This window comes from Pholcus phalangioides, unplaced genomic scaffold (genome assembly GCF_987345545.1).
Source record: "Pholcus phalangioides strain wild (caught in Gottingen) unplaced genomic scaffold, Ppha-v1.0 ptg000018l_1, whole genome shotgun sequence".
NCBI classification, from domain to species: Eukaryota; Metazoa; Arthropoda; class Arachnida; order Araneae; family Pholcidae; genus Pholcus; species Pholcus phalangioides.
Genome location: NW_028301611.1, coordinates 6,730,211 through 6,748,596, shown reverse-complemented (window position 1 = coordinate 6,748,596; position 18,386 = coordinate 6,730,211). Strand labels below are relative to the sequence as shown.

The 18,386-nt window shown below is 40.1% G+C and overlaps 1 protein-coding gene across 2 annotated transcripts in view; it reads right to left on the bottom strand.

Annotated features, from left to right (window-relative positions):
* Positions 1 to 17,910, bottom strand: part of LOC149071629 (fatty acid synthase-like) — a 202,112-nt gene extending 184,202 nt beyond the window's left edge. The window contains exons 1-6 of one of the 2 annotated variants that reach the window (XM_089247905.1): positions 17,725 to 17,910; positions 8,682 to 8,952; positions 4,975 to 5,130; positions 2,848 to 3,018; positions 1,353 to 1,553; positions 49 to 171 (exon numbers count right to left, since the gene is read on the bottom strand). In XM_089247905.1, coding sequence (XP_089104031.1) covers positions 49 to 171; positions 1,353 to 1,553; positions 2,848 to 3,018; positions 4,975 to 5,130; positions 8,682 to 8,889 — 859 coding nt within the window. In that variant the 5' untranslated portion in view covers positions 8,890 to 8,952; positions 17,725 to 17,910. The remainder of the gene's footprint in view (positions 1 to 48; positions 172 to 1,352; positions 1,554 to 2,847; positions 3,019 to 4,974; positions 5,131 to 8,681; positions 8,953 to 17,724) is intronic. The other variant, XM_089247904.1, reaches the window with a different exon arrangement.
* Positions 17,911 to 18,386: the final 476 nt, after the last annotated feature.

The window sequence follows — 18,386 nt, the reverse complement described above, 5'->3', positions numbered from 1 at the left end:
TGCAGCGTGGTATTAAATAAATAAATAAAATAAAAATAAAATAATTACCTTCTGGTGAATAGCCCGAAGCCCGGAAAGAGGATGCAGCGATTCTTGCATAAATTCGACGAGCAGCGGAAGCTTTTTGAATGAATAGAGCTCCTAAACATTCACCGCGGATCATTCCGTCAGCTAGAATAACAAAAAACAATTTATACATTCATTATACATTCACCTAGACCAGCGGTTCTCAACCAGGGGTCGCTGGGACCCAAGGGTCCTCAGTTTTTTTTTAATTAGGGCCCACCATACAATTGCAGAAAAATTATTTACAACAAAAACTCATGCTGAGTTGAAAAAAAAATATAAGTTATATATAAATAAATATTACTTAAAAAGAAAAGTTTTCATTAAATTTACACAAAAAAAATGCACCGCCGCAACGTAGGTAGACTTGAGTAGTAATATTGTTATGATTTGACAGGAATTGTACTTGTGGTGACATCTTTTGATAGGTCTATGAAACGTTGTTTTAGTTCTTTTGCAGTCCAGTAGATGCGCGTCGAATTTCATGGCCGCGTGGGCATCGTGCTGGACTCTCATCGCGAGGATCCAGTTTCGAACCCCGTTGACGCTGTAGTGGCGGTCGGCTGAATTCGAACTCGCATTCGTCGAGATGGTGACGGTTAATTGAAGTTTTACTGTATTACACACACACACACGTCTCCTTCCTTTGCTAAAGACACACTGTCATGAAATCAGAAAATTTCGTGCCCTTCATAGACATCAACAGAACAAATTATATAAAGGAAATTTCAGATTTTCTAATCAACATGACGACCTGGCACCTAGGCCTTGCTTTATGGCAAGAAAGTTTATAACAAGATCAAATAAGCATATTATACTTTAATGTGCATTTTAGCAAGAATGTAAAATTTTTTAGTGTTCTGTATCCATACAAAATTGTACCAGAATTATGCAAAAAGCGTAATTTTTTCAAATAATGACCGAAACAGTAGTTTTTTCCCCCCACCCCTGAAAATGGTATAAACTATGGGTTTTTCTATGAGTGGGTAAAAACCGCAGGAAAAATGGAAATACGCAATGGTAAATACCATACCAATCCTGCAATAAATCGGGGTCCACGGCAGACACCAAGATTTCCGGTGGGTACACGATTGAAAGTATTTGGGAACCGCTGATCCAGACACATTTTACTGTTTACATTTTGCAAACAATACTCTTTACTCTTACAAACTTTCAACCCGGCAATGCAAAGCCACACTTTATTTCACAATCATGGTCAAGTTGTTTTGGGTTTACGATATACATAAAAATTGATTGCAAAAAAAAACAACAACAACAATTCATACCTTCGGAGCTAAATGCTTTGCAAACGCCGGTTTTGCCGTGAATTCCTAGTGATAAATAGAGCCGCGTTATCAGAGGCAAAAATGCGAGCTGGTTGCAGCACACTACGGCAGCCTCAGCTTCTCCCGAGAGCAGGTCTCTCACTGCTAAGTGTAGTGTTCCGAGCGATGTCGAACATGCGGTGTCCATCACAAGCGACATACCTATTGTAGTGCGTCAAATAAAATGCAAAATAGAAAAAGAAGAAATTAGTTAATAAATTAGCTGTGCTCATCTATTTTTAGAACACCTCCCGACCCATGGCAACGCTCGGATTTCCCATTATTCCTTTGTCGTTGCCCGAAGATCAAATGAAATGGCGAAATTCTGTAAAGCCGGCGAAATTCTGTAAAGCCTGCAGTGCAGGAAGATCGGCCGCTGCGGTGGTCGAGTGGTCATAATGACGGACTCGCATCGTGAGGATCCGGATTCGAACCTCACAGCATTGGTAGTCGGCTGAAGTTGGTTCCCTGTGGTTCAAGTGCGAGCCGATCTCCCCATTAAAAAGTCCCGCCACAGAGAGCAACAGGCCTGCAACGATAAATTATTCAATCATTACACTTGACTCCTAGTTAGAAAAACTGGTGGCACATGGCAGCACTACACATAACAAGCATTACACAGAAACAATCTTCACTACAGGTTCCATTACATGCACATTTCCGCATGCGCCAATCCATTAGAGGTTCCGCAGAGGAATGTGGACGAGGTGCATGTGTGGTGTAGTAGTAGTGCAGGAAGATCAGACAGACCTCTTCAACACAATGAGCCAATCGCTGTTCCCTATCCAAGTACGTTTTTATAATGACTAGATGTCACTTAGGGCCGTATCTAGTGACATAGTTAAAACTAGTCACAATGTGGATAAGAGATCAACATAGATTGGTTAAAAACCTGAATTTAACCAATCCGTGTGAATCTCTTATCAAAACATTGTGACTATAGTTGTCACACATACAGTATATATATATTGTTACAATTGTTATGCAACATTTTTAATGGGGAGGGGGGGGGGTGTTGGTCGGGAATCAAAGTGATAAGAAGTTTCTCCTCTTAAACAGGATTGGAGCATGGGAAAATGAATGGAGCGTGACGTTTAGCGCTGGCAAGTGACCGGTCACTCATTTTGGTTCGAACAACCCCCGTTTCACGAGTTGAATGGTATTCCTATCCCGGATGCAGCTAGGGTAACAGATTTGGGAATTCTCATTGACGAGCAGCGCTTAGATAAGTCTCCACCCCCCGTTCCCCCCATTTTTCTACTTGCAAAGTCTTTGATATATCCTAAAATTGCTGTATTTTAGAAATATATGGCATCCGTATTTGTTATGTGGCATCTTTATTCCTCGGCCACCTTGTTGGGCATTTTGCCTGTTGCGGACTTGCATTTGAAAGTTTTAGTTCGAATTTAAATAGAATTTTTTTTTTCTTTGTTGAATTCGTAAATGGCATAAATACCTTTCAAGTCCATCGTGTACGAGAATCTGTTGGCATTTAGACACGCGAGGACACCTAAACAACTCAAGGGAGTGAATTCGTCCTTTTGAAGCGCTATCATATGTGCGTCATCGCTCGTTGTAGCATTGTATACGGACACGACTTTTCCGCGGAAGTCATCAGGGTTGTAACCTGCAGCAGTCATGAAACAAAAAATTATTATTATTATTATTTTTCTGTTAGCACATACACACACACTGAAACTGAAAGGCCAGTCGTGGCCCAGGCTTTGTCCCAGGTGGGATGTAAGCCATTTACCCGGAGGGGTTGGACCACGCTGGAGAGAGCCGGACACGCCGGGTTGTAACCCAACGAATCCAGGCCCCTTCATGCATACACACACTGCTTTACTTATACACAAATAATTTTTACATATAGTTTACATAGGAGTCATTCAAGTATTACGTCAGCATCGGAGGAGCGTGTGTGGGGGGGGGGGGGAGTTCGGATTTGCTGGTTTGGCCGCTGACGTCATCGCACAGTCTACAATGACGTAAAAACGATTCCCGGACGCGCTATCGTGACGAAGGTAGTATGGTACTGATAATGCCTGATCGTAAATCGCTGTGCTAATCGCCAACAAGGCACTTGCCATCAAGGCAGACGGGGGGGGGGGGGGTTGAATGATGATTACGTCACCAACCAACCCTTCATGAAAATATTAAATATCCTCAATGACATCTTTACTTTCTACATCTTAACTACTTATCTTCCTTATCTTAACTACTTATCTTCCTTATCTTAACTACTTATCTTACTTATCTTTACTACTTATTACCTATATATAGGTAATAAGTAATAATACCTATATATATAATTACCTTATTACTATCTATGTATACAGGGTGTTCTGTTAATGAACCGACAAGTTCAGAGGGTTGTTAGTAGGCATCAAGAGGAATAAAATGCAATGGAACATAGTGTCGCAAAACATGCTGAGAGGGCGAAAATCGAGAAAAATGCATTCAGGCGCTGAGTCGCGAGAGGCGACGAAAGGTGGATGTCAATTGATCGCTGAATGCGTTCGTGGGTTCGCTCACCATATCGGACGTAAGCAGCGTCGCCAAACGCATGCGCCGTGGTAGGATCACGCGCTGCGGACGACGTAAATTAGTGCTATTGCGGTAGTAAGCACGTGTAGCAGTTCGTTGCCTGTTTCAATGAGTATCGTTTTTTGCGGAAAAATGAATCCCACGATCTCCTGTAAACTGTTGCCAAGTTTGATAACATTTCGTCCAGTAGTTTTCCTTTTACGGCCATTTCAAAACGGAACTTTAATTACAATATATCGTGTTTTCCCCGCTTAAAGGTGCTGCCATCAAGTAGAACTGTGATAAAATACTTCAAGATGCTCCCTATGATGCTACAGAGTAAGTAAAATAAGATAGAAGAGGAAAGGTCTGGAAAAAATGTGTCTTTGCTCCCAACTTCTTACACCACTCCATCAGTTAATGCTCAAAATTAAAAACACAAGCTAATGATAGCATTAACTAATGGAGCAAAGTTGGGAGCAAAGACACGCATTTTTCCCAGATCTTTCCTCTTCTATCTTATTTCAACAATTCCTCCATCTTGACGTTAAAGATCGGAAAAATTTGAATTTGAAAACATTTTGGTTCCATAATGATCTCAAGTCCCTATTTCCACATAACATGTACCTATATTATTATTATTATTATCATCTGTTCTACGTGCTACAAGTTTAGTTACCCCTCCCCTTTCCTGCCATTTAATTCTATTTTCGACATTTGGTTTTGTTTCCAATGATAAAGAATGTTACTGCCAAAGCCGATGCGTGATGGAGCCGGCCATTTCGCGAATTAGCCAAGAGTTTTAGCCGAAGTCCGAGTTGCAGAAATCATTCGGACCTTTAATGGGATCACCGACCACTTCGCGAAATGCCAAAGCTCGATATGCTGATGCAAGACGCCCTTTAGGAGCCATATCCATTTTTTTTTTTAACGCAAAACAGATGCAATACTTGAATGGCCTCCTATACAATGTAGTTCGCCAACCCCAGAATCGATACTATCATTACTCAGAAACAATGATAGGGATGAAACGATATTCGACTGTATAAATACCCACCAGAATCTGCGATTGACTCGTAACAAGATTCCAGCAGCAGCCTTTGTTCCGGAGTCATATGTTTGACGGCACCTCCCATAATACCGAAGAAAGCATTATCAAACTTATCCAGGTTTTCAACAAGGGATAATTTGTCGCTGTACAGACCACGCATACCTGAAAAAAAAAAAAAAAAAAGACAGGTATTCACTGATTTCAATTGAACTGATATTTCATGGAACAATGTTTAAGAAACTTGAAAGAATCAAATTCAATCGTATAGTGCATTGGATCAGATTTTAAATTGAGTATAACAAACCCACTATCCATGACTGCTAATGGAACATTAGTTGAAACTCGAATAATTATCTCGGAATTATAAATTATTAAGGGTAATTTAGAAATATGCATTTGGAGTTTTTTTTAACTATAAAAGATTTTAAAGATCCATCATTCAAGTAAGGGCCGTTTTCAAAAGACATGGTTTAAACTGTAGTCACAATTTTCGGATATGAGATCAATATAGATTGCTTAACAACCTGAATTAAACCAATCCGTGTCGATCTCTTATAAAAAAATTGTGACCATAGCTTAAACCAGTGGTTCTCAACCGGGGGCCATATGGACCCCTAGTGGTACTGGGATACTTCGAGGGGGCCACGGAAGAAAATGGAGAAAAAACATCGACAGGTGGTTTGGAGGGCTGCCGGAAGCTGAGAAGAAAAATTAAGGTGTGAAGAAATAAAGCGTTTATATTAGTCACTACACTTACAGAATCCAACAAAACCACCCATAAAGCAAGGGCTGTCTTAGGGCATAGACCCACCCGGGCTTCACCGCCTATATTTTGCAGCAGGTTCCCTAAGATGGGGTGTTTCGCAGGCCCCTCCTTTATATTAAATTTATAGTGTGAAAAACAAAAAATGATGAAAACCATATCAGGCCCCCGGGCTGAAGCTCTGTCAGTCCCACTCTTGTGAGGGGTCATGCCCGGGGGTCTCATGTTCATAAGTGACCCCACTCCACCTTATATTTTGTAATAGTACAATAAATTTTGAAAATAAGTAGGAAATATGTAGGCTATTTATTTCCAGCTAAGTATGGGACTACCATAGCATCACTTTGTCTAAGGCGCCCATGATCTTGAGATGGCCCTGAATAGACCTCGGACTAGCGGGGAGTTCAATAAATTCTAGGCCAGTGATCTGGAGGCCAATCTTATTTGTAAAATTTTCGTTCAGTATAAATTCACTGAAAAAAATCAATTCAATACGTATAAAGGATCTTGCTTCTAGATGAGGGTAGAAGACTCTGGGTAAGACAGGGAAGCCACGAGAAAAAAAAAATGCTTCAAGGGGGGCACGGGCAAAAAACACGGACACTCTTCTTATTCCCCTCCCCATCTCGGGAAATAGGGCTTTTAATGTATTTCACCAACTAACTTTTCTTCCCACTGAAACAAATTCGCATTTCACTTCATGAACCCCTTCACAAACCATGACTAGTTTCGCCTGTAGGCTACTTTAAAATAGAGTCTCTTAATTATGAACACCCTGTAATTTTTAATTTTAGTAAAATAATATTGAAGAACAGTGTTTTTCCTTCCCTACCCAGTGGACAATATCGCTCATTGTGGGGCGATGGAATGGTCTAGGGTAGCGGTTCACAACCGGTGCTCCGGCCCCCACATGGGTGGGGCAGACAGGGCTCTATCCCTGAGGCCTGGGACGATTCTCGTCATTTTTTGTTTTTCACTTTATAAATTCACCATAAAGGAACCCCGTGAAAGTCTGGTATGAGGGGGGGGGGCGCAAAAGATCCCAGCCTTGGGGGGGGGGCGCTACGCCCGAGTGGCGTGGGTGTAGGATGATCGTCTACCACCGTGAAGATTGCTGTCACGGTCCCGGGTTCGAACCCGAGGGAGGATATGGATAAGATGTTTGCCCCTAACGAACTTGAGGCGACCACCGATAGACACAGCGCCTTCGTTTCCAATCCATCTCACTAATGACAGTAAGTTGCAATATAGCGATATGGCCAGATTTGCTGTTAGATGAAGTAGCCTAGGGGCCCTGGTCTAGGATGTGTGGAGAGGGGGAGGGCATGGAAATCCGCCATACAAATTATACACCAGAAAGCGCTCCGCGAGTCATGAGAACCGCTGGTCTAGGGCATAGTTTCCCAACCTTTTTGTTTCATCATCCTTCTTCTACAGAAATTGTTTTCTCTCATCGCTGCCCGACTTACGCGAACCTAGGGGATCCTATGTTATACCCGTAGCTTTCATCGCCTATCAAGGAGCGATATTGCCCTCTTTGGGAAACACTGGTCCAGGGGGAGCGATAGAAGCTACGAGGCATCCTCCACGGCATAGTTTTCCAAACTTTTTCTTTCATATCGTCCCCTTCTTCAAAAGTTTTTTCTCTCTTATCGCCCCCAACTGAAGTAAACCCATAGGATCCTACGTTAAACGAGTAGCTTTTATCGCCCCTCTGGACCATTCCATCACCCACCAGGGGGCGATATTGCCCACTTTGGAAAACACTGCTCCACGGGATTCTGTGGGTTGACTTGAGTTGGGAATATATGATTGCTTACATGTAATTAGATACGCAAATAACGAACAGAATGCCTCCAAATCGTTTATTACATCAGTATGTGTTCCACATGACCAACACCACATGGTTGGTCCTGGTGGGGTTCACGTAAAACAACTTCACCAACTTTGTCCTTCGCACTCAGCATCCTTGTTCACATGCACGGTTTACAACGGTGAACTGGTACCGCAAGTTCTTATAACTGTCTCATTTGCATATTTCCACCGAAGACGCTCGTACCAGCGCCGCCTATCGGCTGTTTTTGAGGGAGGGTTTTTTTTCCTGTCTTAAAACAATTCCCGTGACCCAGCGATGCTTAAACCCTGCAAACCGTTTTTTTTTTAATTTCGGTTATTTTTCCGGGTTTTATGCATTTTTTAAAGTTTCTGTGGAATTTTTGACCACCCTGTATGTATAGTGGTTGATGTGTATTAACATACAAAGCGCAATATTCGATTGAGCGGGGGAAAGTCGTTGAAACTATGACATAAAGCGGGGAAATTTAGCATTGTCTCCACGACAGAAGTTTCGGAGCCGGAGGATTTTATCCATTTAAGCAGGTTATCCGTTTCCCGATTGAGTGGAGTATTTGTGGATTTCTATTTCCTTTTCTTTATTATAATTGCAATATTTTATCATATAACGATTGTTATTTACAATCCAGCTTACCCCACAAAATATATTGTGCCTCTAAAGCCCCGTTCACACGTGCAATAAAACATCCCGGGAAGTTCCCGGTAACGGGGATTTTCGCTACAAACCATTCACACGACGTTTAGTTTACGCCGGTAATTCCCCCTCTTCTTTCCGGAAGTCGTCACTGGTTTGCATGGGTTTAACGGAAGTGGTTGATTCAAGATGGCTGACGAAGGAGCTTACAGTAGTTTTCGCGGAGCAAAGGATTATGGGAGAGAAGGTCGGTGTCGACCACCAATCCACCCCAAGAAAGATGGGTTCTTTTTTGTGATGAGCTTCTCTCCCACCTCTTTTTCCCTAAGCGGGGGAAAAAAAAGTTGCCATGCCGGTAATTATCACCAAAGCAACCCCCCGATCTTGCGCATGTGAACGGGGCTTAAATTAATTAAAGGAATAAAATTATCTTATCATATTGGAGAGAAATGTGTGCAATACCTTTTCTCCATCGTTCCTCTGTATCTATGAAGAATTCCGTACCATTGTAGAGCTTTTCTTTGAATTCTTCGACGCTACTCGCCCTCGGAAATCTCGCTCCCAGACCTGTTATTACAATGTCATCCGGGGACATTCCATTAATGCAATATTTCGGTCCTTTCCCACCGGCATCCGTCATTCCGGCGGACTTTTCGTCTTTACTCGGCATTGTTGGTTGCTGCTGCTCTTGAGACTCTCGTAGTTATTAATTCTAATGACTATGAGACCAAAGCTAAAAAAGAGAAATGAATGTAAATATAGACGGTGTATTCAATGTGGGGGGGGGGGTTGGTTATAACGCACCCTTCTCCCCCACACCAGGTGATTCGAGAATTGTATGTTATAAGCGAGATCTTGAAATTACCTTTACGGGTCATTCAAGTATTACGTCAGCATCTATAGGTGGGGGTTCCGGATTTGCTGACTTTGATGACGGGGTGCGTCATAGCCCGTGTAGAAGGCACCCCTCCTCCCTCACGCTGCTTCTTAGGGGTCGTTCAAGTATTACGTCAGCATCTATAGGTGGGGGTTCCGGATTTGCTGACTTTGATGACGGGGTGCGTCATAGCCCGTGTAGAAGGCACCCCTCCTCCCTCACGCTGCTTCTTAGGGGTCGTTCAAGTATTACGTCAGCAAACTTTTAGTCATTTTTGATCCCCTCCCGACCCCGCCCCCTTTGTCAGCAGATCTCTGACCCCTTCCCCACGTCAGCATAATTTCGTCAACACTGCCCCACTACCTCCTAACGCATATTGGTGGGATCAGAAACGTACGTGGGAGAAGGGGGTAAGAACTAAATACTTCTCTTTAAGAAATTCATTGCGACCCACCCTTTAAGACATATATGGTTATCCCTTGATCCGCGGACCAAATGTGGCCCTGAAGGTTATCTGATGTGGCTTGCCCTCCCCCAAACCCAATTTTGTAAAAATGAACCAAGTGCCATATTCACAGATCGCTTAAATGACCCGTGACACAATTCCGGAGCATTTAAGTGGCTCGTGGCACATTTTCAGATCACTGAAGTAGGCCCGTGGCACATTCAAAGATCACTTAAGTAACTGGGGACACAGTTCTAGAACACTTAAACGATCCGTGGCACATTTAGAGATTCCTTGAGTGACATGTGGCACAATTTTAGAGTACTTAAGCGGCCCCCAGTGCGTTCTACATCACTCTAGCTACCCGCTGAACATTCCCAGATTACTTTAGCGATCCGTGACATAATTACGGGTCACTTGAGTGATACGTGGCACAGTTCCAGAGCACTTAAACGGCCCGGACACATTTCCTGAGCACTTGAAGGATCCGTGATACATTTAGAGATAGCTGAAGTGGCTCTTTAAGGGGGTTTATCGTTAGGGAGAATGTTAGTTCAGGTGCCCTACAAACTAGCGAAAGATTTTGCTCGTTTCTGGCGCATCGAGTAAGATGCCACTAAGAATCTTTCATGTCTTTATAAAGAAAGGGTGAGTGATGACGTAAGCATCATCCAAACCCCCCTCCCCTTCATCAAAAGTCAGCAAATCGGAAACCTCTCCCTTCCCATCGATGCTGACGTAATACTTGAATGTCCCCTTATGCGTATAGTTGTTTTTTGTGTAGTGCGTCTTAATTCTTGTAGATGGCGCACCCCGCTCAAAAAAGGTCTTCTCGTGCAAACTTTTTTTTTCAAGTTTAGTTTTTAACGTGTACTACTCCCGTGTAAAACATGTCGTACTCCAAGCTAATGACACAGTTAATAACATAACACATAAATTGTTATGTTTATAATTAGGGATACGTAAATTTCATATTTACGAAATACCCGCGATAAATGCGAAATTCATGAAATAAATGCGAAATTCATGAAATAAATGCGAAATTTGCCAATTTTAACGAATAAATGAAAAAATTTAAATTTTTACTACTTTATTTGCGAAAAATCTCGATAATTTAAATTTTATCATTAATTCTTCCAAGTGTTTCCAAGCTATAATTGACACCTTGAAAGAATACGAAAATAAAGGATCTAGTATCCGACTCTGCGCGTTACATGACTGCGTGCTTCAAATTATTAAAAACATATTGGTGACAAGATTTTGCACTACCAATGCTGGGCGCATAAAGTGAATCTTGTGTTTGAAGCATTCATTAAAGAATTCAAAGACAGAATTAACTGTTGTGGCCACAAGACGAAGATTTTTGCACTCAAGAAAAATGAGCAGTTGCGTATTTAAGCTACCGAAAAGAAAAAAGTATCGCAGTCGTGGTTCAAAGGGTGTCATTCATCTGAGCGAATATCATATATTGCTGATTTTCTAAATAAATATGACGATCACTCCGTAAGTTTCTTAAAAATAAGTCTTGACAATGAAATTCTAGCTCCTAAAATACGGGTTCAGTTGACTTTTGTGTCTGAGTTCTGTAGGGAAATCATGTTAATCAACAATTTGGAAGGATCAAACTTTCCATTCGCACATGTTTTGTGGAGTAAGTTAGTAGATTTCAAATCTTTTGGGCTCAAATTTCAAAGGCATTTTTACTAAAAAAAAATCGACAGAAGAGTACAGTAGAGTCTGACTTATCCAACGTAAACGGGCCGGCAGAACGTCGGATAATACGGAAATGTTGAGGAAAAGCCCATCAAACTAAGTTTTAATTTTGCACATTACGAACCTAATAATCATGTTTACAGCAAAACAACAGAAAAAATTAAGCGAGAAAACGAACTTACAGTTACAGAATATTTTGAAGTTAAATACAGTATTTAAAAAAGTTCAGTCCTGTGACGATTAAAAATTTTTTTCCCCATCGTAGTCCGCTTTCCTGAACGAGTGCCGTTTCTTCGCTGCCAAATCTCGCCATCTTTGCAGCATTGTGCGATAAAAGTGACTTGTGCCACTATTTGTACTATAAGTCGTGAGTCCATTGGCACCCAGGTTCGTATTCGGTGGCCGTGCAAAAGGTGCTGAAGGGGAAGAGGTTAATTAAGAATTCCAACGCAATGACGGTCCATGAGTCTGGCTTTCTCTAAAAAAATTAATTTGTCAAATTTACTGTTGCTGTTACAAAAGGAAATAATCAGGGTTGGTGAAAAACTGGGGTTTTTTTTTGAAAAAAACCAAAAAACCGGTTTTTTTGGTTTAACCCGGGTTTTCTGGTTTAAACCGGTTTTTTTGGTTTAACCCGGGTTTTTTTGGTTTAAACCGGGTTTTTTTTGGTTTAAACCGGTTTTTGGTTAAAACCGTTTTTTTTGGTTTAAACTGGTTTTTTGTGGTTTAAACCGGTTTTTTGGTTTAAACCGGTTTTTTGTTTTAAATAGTATTAACAATAAAATTTCTGAAAAATCATTCAAACTTCTAATAATTAATTAAACTAAAATATTCATTTGTGTAATTAACACTATTCCTATATTTAATAAATATTTCTTACATTTTAACAAAAAACAACTTTTGCAATTTGATTACTTTTTGCTTAACTCAATGTATTACTTCGTGTTCGAAAAAATTCTTTTAATGTTATTATTAATTATATAATATAAATATGTTTCCCTCCAGTTACTTTCAGTATGCTTAATTAAGAAGATATTTTGCAAAAACTATAATAAGAATTATGTGAATATAATGTATTTAATGAAGCATAAATAATGCAGATTAATTAGCGATGATTTACTATACACAGGGTGATTATAACTAAGGTTCTGATTTCAAAACACTGTAAAAATAGAACGATTGTCAGAATGACTTGAAAATTGACATGAATATTTCTGAAAAAATGGAATTTTATTTGGTAAAGGGGGAAAAAGATACTTAAAAATGTAAAATTAATGACATCATCCAACACTTGGGAAATTTGCTTGCAGAATGGAAACGATAGCCAGTCATGGTAAAATGATACCTTAATTATAGCATTACACGATTTCATAATTCATGGAAACATCACAAAAAATGAAGTAATTGAACAAACAACTGCAACTTACTTAAGAAATGTTAAATATGTTGTCCACCATGTGTTCTGGCTATGAGGTGAAATCACAAAAATTCTTGTTCAACAACAGATCAGAGTATGCCATGGTCATGATGTGGATGCGCTTGCAATTCACCTTTATTAAACCAAATGCGCCCACACGTTAATATTCCTGAGGAACTTCTAACATCTAGGGGATGTGCTGGAGATTGCAATTCACCAATGGCATCACAACATTTTGAGGTGCCCCCTCCCCCACAGCCATAAGTTTCAAGGGTTAAGATGCATCCTGTTATTGTCAAAATGGGTCTTCAGCAGCTGCTTTGCTGGTATTGCAATGTGCATTTTGATAGAAGTTGTTCTATCCACACACTGATGCTGTGGAAGTGTTGAAATGATGTGGTTTGCACAAAATAGATTATACTGCTGGCCAAGTACAGCATCATCTACTCGCACATTTTGCATTACTTGCACTTTTATCTTTTGCCAAAGAAATTTCCATTGCTTCAGGAGCATCCATGCAAATTTTCAAGTCATTCTGACCAGTAGTTGTATATATTGTATAATTTTGGAATCAAAACTTTAATTATAATCACTTTGTATATAGCTGATTATATATATTTTTTTCCATATATTTGGTACTACTATACAGTAGAACCTTGATTAACTGGGCTTAACAGTGAAAGTATAAAAAAAACAACAACTATTGAATATTGAGACTGGGAGATATACAGTAGGAGGTGTGGTGGTACTTATGGGAAAGAAAATGAAAATGTATGTGAGGTAATGTAACTACTAGTACACTAGTCTTTGTCCTTCAGGGACAGCTGGTGTCTTTATTGGATTATAGGACCACCTGCCCCTAGCATGATGGTGTCACTACTGTTGCTGCTTCTTTGTGAAGGGAAAAATAAATCCTGTGAGATAAATACACCACTAAATTTAGATGTGTGATGCAATCCTTATTCATGAATTTGCTTGAGATAGAGCATCAGAATGTAGCCAAAGGTTAGAAAATGTGGTAAAAATGAAAAATTTTGGCTAATAATAAACCAACGTGATATTTTTCAAGGAAAAAAAAAATTATATTTAGGCCACTTTTACGTAAGTATCACCAATGTTAAGCAACCAATATTCGCCGATCGGGAATCAAATAGTTATGATTAAGTGATTACCTTAATTAAATTTCCGTATAGATAATGAACCAGGGTTCATACTCACATTTTCATAAAAAAATTTTCCCTGACTTTTCCAGGTTTTCCAGTCAAATTTTCAAAAAATTCCAGGTCATTTTTAATAGATAATTTGAAAGTCTTAATTCATTATAATTAACTGGTAAACAAGGTTTTTGTTTCTTGGACGCTGAGTGCTGTTTTTTATGTATTTTTCGATGCTGATTCTGAATCTGCCGTCAGAAATCGTCCATCAGGCACCAGTTTTCCGCAATTGCATTTCCCATTGTTGCGGGTTAGTCTAACCAGCCTTAATACTCTATACTTACAGGGTGATCAGCGAATAAGCCCTTATTTCAAAATTAAATATCTCTACAACAAAGATCAATAGAATTATGCGGTAAACGGTACGTTTATTAGCAAAACTGTAAGAATGTTGTACAGAAATTTCGAAAATTTAGTTTTTTTTTAATTTTTTAGAATTTAAAAAAGAAAAAAAAAGAAAACTGGAGATTTTAGGGGTTCCGAAAATCCTCATTTGTGTGAAGAGAAACCACTGCATTCGCCTAAAGTTACTGCATGGGCTGCGGTATGCGCCATGTGTGCTGACAAATTGTTCCAAAATTGTAACGTAACGTTCAGTAGTAAACGAAGAAGGGGCCGATAATGCCTCTGGCGCATACCGCAGCCCATGCAGTAACTTTAGGCGAATGCAGTCGTTTCTCTTCACACAAATGAGGATTTTCGGACACCCCAAAATCTCCAGTTTTTTTTTCTTTAAATTTTAAAAAATTAAAAAAAAAACTAAATTTTCGAAATTTCTGTACAACATTCTTACAGTTTTGCTAATAAACGTACCGTTTACCGCATAATTCTATTGATCTTTGTTGTAGAGATATTTAATTTTGAAATAAGGGCTTATTCGCTGATCACCCTGTAGAAGATCAACATTTTTAGCCTAATAATGGGTATTATGAATATTAAAACTTGCCTCATCTGACTAAATATTATGGAATAGTACACTGAAGAGCCAAAAAAACTGGTTAACCTGCCTAATACCGTGTAGGGCCCCCGCGAGCCCGCAGAAGTGCCGCAACACGACGTGGCATGGACTCGACTAATGTCTGAAGTAGTGCTGGAGGTAATTGACACCGTGAATCCTGCAGGGCTGTCCATAAATCCGTAGGAGTAAGAGGGGGGTGGAGATCTCTTCCGAACAGCACGCGTATAGGTTTATACTATTCATCAACAGATGAGACATAAAACCTGACGGACAACGCTTGCCATGTAAGACATGTTGCTAGTTTTTCAGTGTATGGTGAATAATATGGGGGAGAAAGAAGCTGTGAAATACACTGAAATGCCAGAAGAAAAAAAAATGATGCTGACGAGCGTTTGCAGATAAAATTTAAATGCAGCCATTTATATAAAGTAACTTATATAATTGTGGTAACAATGAATTAGCAATTGTCAATTGCTAATGCATTGCATTGGCACAGATGCATAGTATTGTATTCCGTATATGTTTGATTCATGTTCTAACATTGCGTAAGTGTTACAGCACCTTCAACCCCGTTACATATGTTATTCACACCAATTGTATATATAAGTATCTTGCCACGACCTATTGTTATGCTAAATTTAATTACATTTCTCTTTCCTTTCTCTTATTTTCTTTTGTTTCTGTTGTTCATTTTTCACTTATCATTATAATACATATTTCTAATTTTATTTCATTAATTATAATTTTTCTAACTGTCAAGAATCTTAATTTATTTTACTAATCTTAACATACACAAACATTTTGACTGTAGCAACCAGTATGGGACTGGTGTCTCCTTGGTTGTTTTGTGCTACTATATGAATATTTTGTTTTCTTGTCATTATTTGATAAGATAAAAAAAAAAACTTGATGCGATCAGCGGCGCATATATATGACAACAAGCGGCTAGTTATATCGGTTTCTGCTGCTAAAATGGCAGGTTATCACGATTCAAGTACCTTTGAACGTGACTGAGTAGACGGCGCTAACGAGATGGTTCACAGCATTTCCGAGGTAGAGATGAAATTTGAATTTTTTGCCCACGAATCATCGCAATCGTGAGTATATAGATTCCGAAAAAACATCATATACCCCGACAAAGGTGTGCGGAAAAAGACCCTGCAGGAACGGCTGACAAAGATCGTTTCACGAGATAGACGTACACACTGACTGAAATCACTTCGAATCCGACGAAGTATCGCTCCAAAATAACTTCAACCTTATATCGGAATAATGCTTCGCCCTGGCAATCACTCACGAACTATTTAAAAACAGTTTTTTTATGAAACTTACTCGCAAAAGACCCTCCCCTCCACCAGTGATTCTTCTCACTCTATCAATAACTCTTTAATCACCGAGGTGTTTCTTATTATAGTATAGGCATAATTATTTCTGCCGACCTCCGTTGGAACCTCAATGCTGATTACGTCTTTCATAAGTGTCTCCAAAAACTATTTTTCCTTCGTCGAAACCTTAAAAACTCCATCCCGTCAGCTCAGACATCTCTCTTTTGATGCCTACATGGCACAAAACTGTGCTCCTCGCCTGAGCTCTGGCATGCTATCATTAGCAAGAATTTGCATTTTTTATTTTCTGTACTCGACTCCAGGTCACAAAATTAACATATACTGTATACTGCTGCCCAAAAATGCGCGTGTGCTTGTCGGCAACAATCCATTCTTCTCAGGAACTCACTCTGTGGTATAAGAACAAATGCACAGACTGACTGTCGCAAGTGAAAAGGGTTGCCAATCTTCTACCAACTGCAAGCGCACAATTGTTCAGATTCGACGCCAAAACTCCATTGTCACAATAGCTTTTTCCGGATTTCACCGCTTAAGGACGACCTCTACAATACAAAAGGGTACCCGATGATTCACCAGCTTGGCGAGATCATCACGTCTCAAATCGCTGAGGTGTGAGCCGCTCGATCCTGACCGCGTGCAGAACAATAAGGCCGAACACATATTGCACGACCTACGGTAGTGCATAATAGACACTACCGACGAAAATAATTGCATTGTTTTGTTTACAATTCACTTACTAGAGCAGCGAGACAAAGAAGAGAAAGAGGCCACTCAACAAGGTGCGCGACTCGAACAATGCTGTTTGTTTTCACCTCGATCTGCTGATTTTCGCTATCTGGACACGGTCCGTTTCTCCTTTTTCCTCTTCTCCTTCATCTGCGGAGAATCATCATCATCATTACACCCTTATATTTCAGAACCCCTCCGGTCACTGTCTCTATCCGCTTCCTCTTTTACTATGCGCGGACGTCTCTTCCTCAAACTTCCCCCCCCCCCCCATGCATTTGTTTCATTCCCAGTCACAATTCCCGTACAGCTTTTCGCTGCACTGCGAGAAGTACGGCTATAGGGCAGCAAAAACCTCTGAAATGAGGTTTTGTTACAACGGCAGGAAGTTTTTCATCCAAAGCGAGCGGTAGCGATTCGGCGCGATGAATTGTGGCCCAGTTGCCGTGTGTGCGAGGAAATGTGGCGTCATCGCTCTGAAGAAATCACTCGATCATCCTAAGATGGCCAGCGTCAACGACCATAAACTTTTCGTGATCCGTGGAGAAATTTACTATTTTCAACGAGGATCTATTGAAGTGCGCCACACACCGCCCGAAAACACCCCCCCCCCCCACCCCGACATCGCCTCGTCGTCATGGCCTCAGTACAAGAGTTCGTAATTTTTTTCTTTTGAAAGAGCTTTTCATTCCGTAATTTAATTTATACATTCATTATAACACGAAACCGGTTTTTACACAGCTCAGAATCGCGTAGCGCGGCAGATGCGTATCCATTAGAGGAAAGTGTAAAAATGAAATCAAACTCACCACTCTCTTCTTGTTGCAGAAAAATCGGAAATATATCTTCACGAAGGATTCGAAGAATAACGGGAACCCTTTTTTAGGGATATTACCTTTTATGCCTTTTTATTAAACGCGGTTTTCCTTCACGTTTAGTCATTAGAAGAAAATGGAGGAATTAGACTGAATTAATGGTAGACATAAAAAAGACGTCAAAGGGAGGTTTTTGGAAGCTTCTTTATATCAAATGAAAGTTCCCCCCCCCTTCACCCAAATTACGAATAGATCGCGTTATAATTGAGAAATAAAAAAATACTTATACGTACGTAAATTTCGATTATAAGGGAATACGATATTCCGCACTCATTCTTGAAAATGATGGCATGCTAACATTAATATATTTGATAGCGGAGATAACTAGAAAATAAGTGCTCTGTTTTTTTTCCCTTACGTAACCGCATGCTTTTCCTTATTGCACCAATTAGCTTCGGGAAATTCGAAACCCATCTTGCGCTACAGTGGTGGTCAGCTGAAATTGATCTTCTGTGGTTCCCAACTTCGAAGTGCGAATTCCAGCCGATCTCCTCGTTAAAAAGTCTCGCCACAGAGAGAGCAACAGGCCTACAAAAAAAAAACAAAAAATTCAATTTAATTCAATTCCATTACACTTCACTCACTTCAATTCTGAA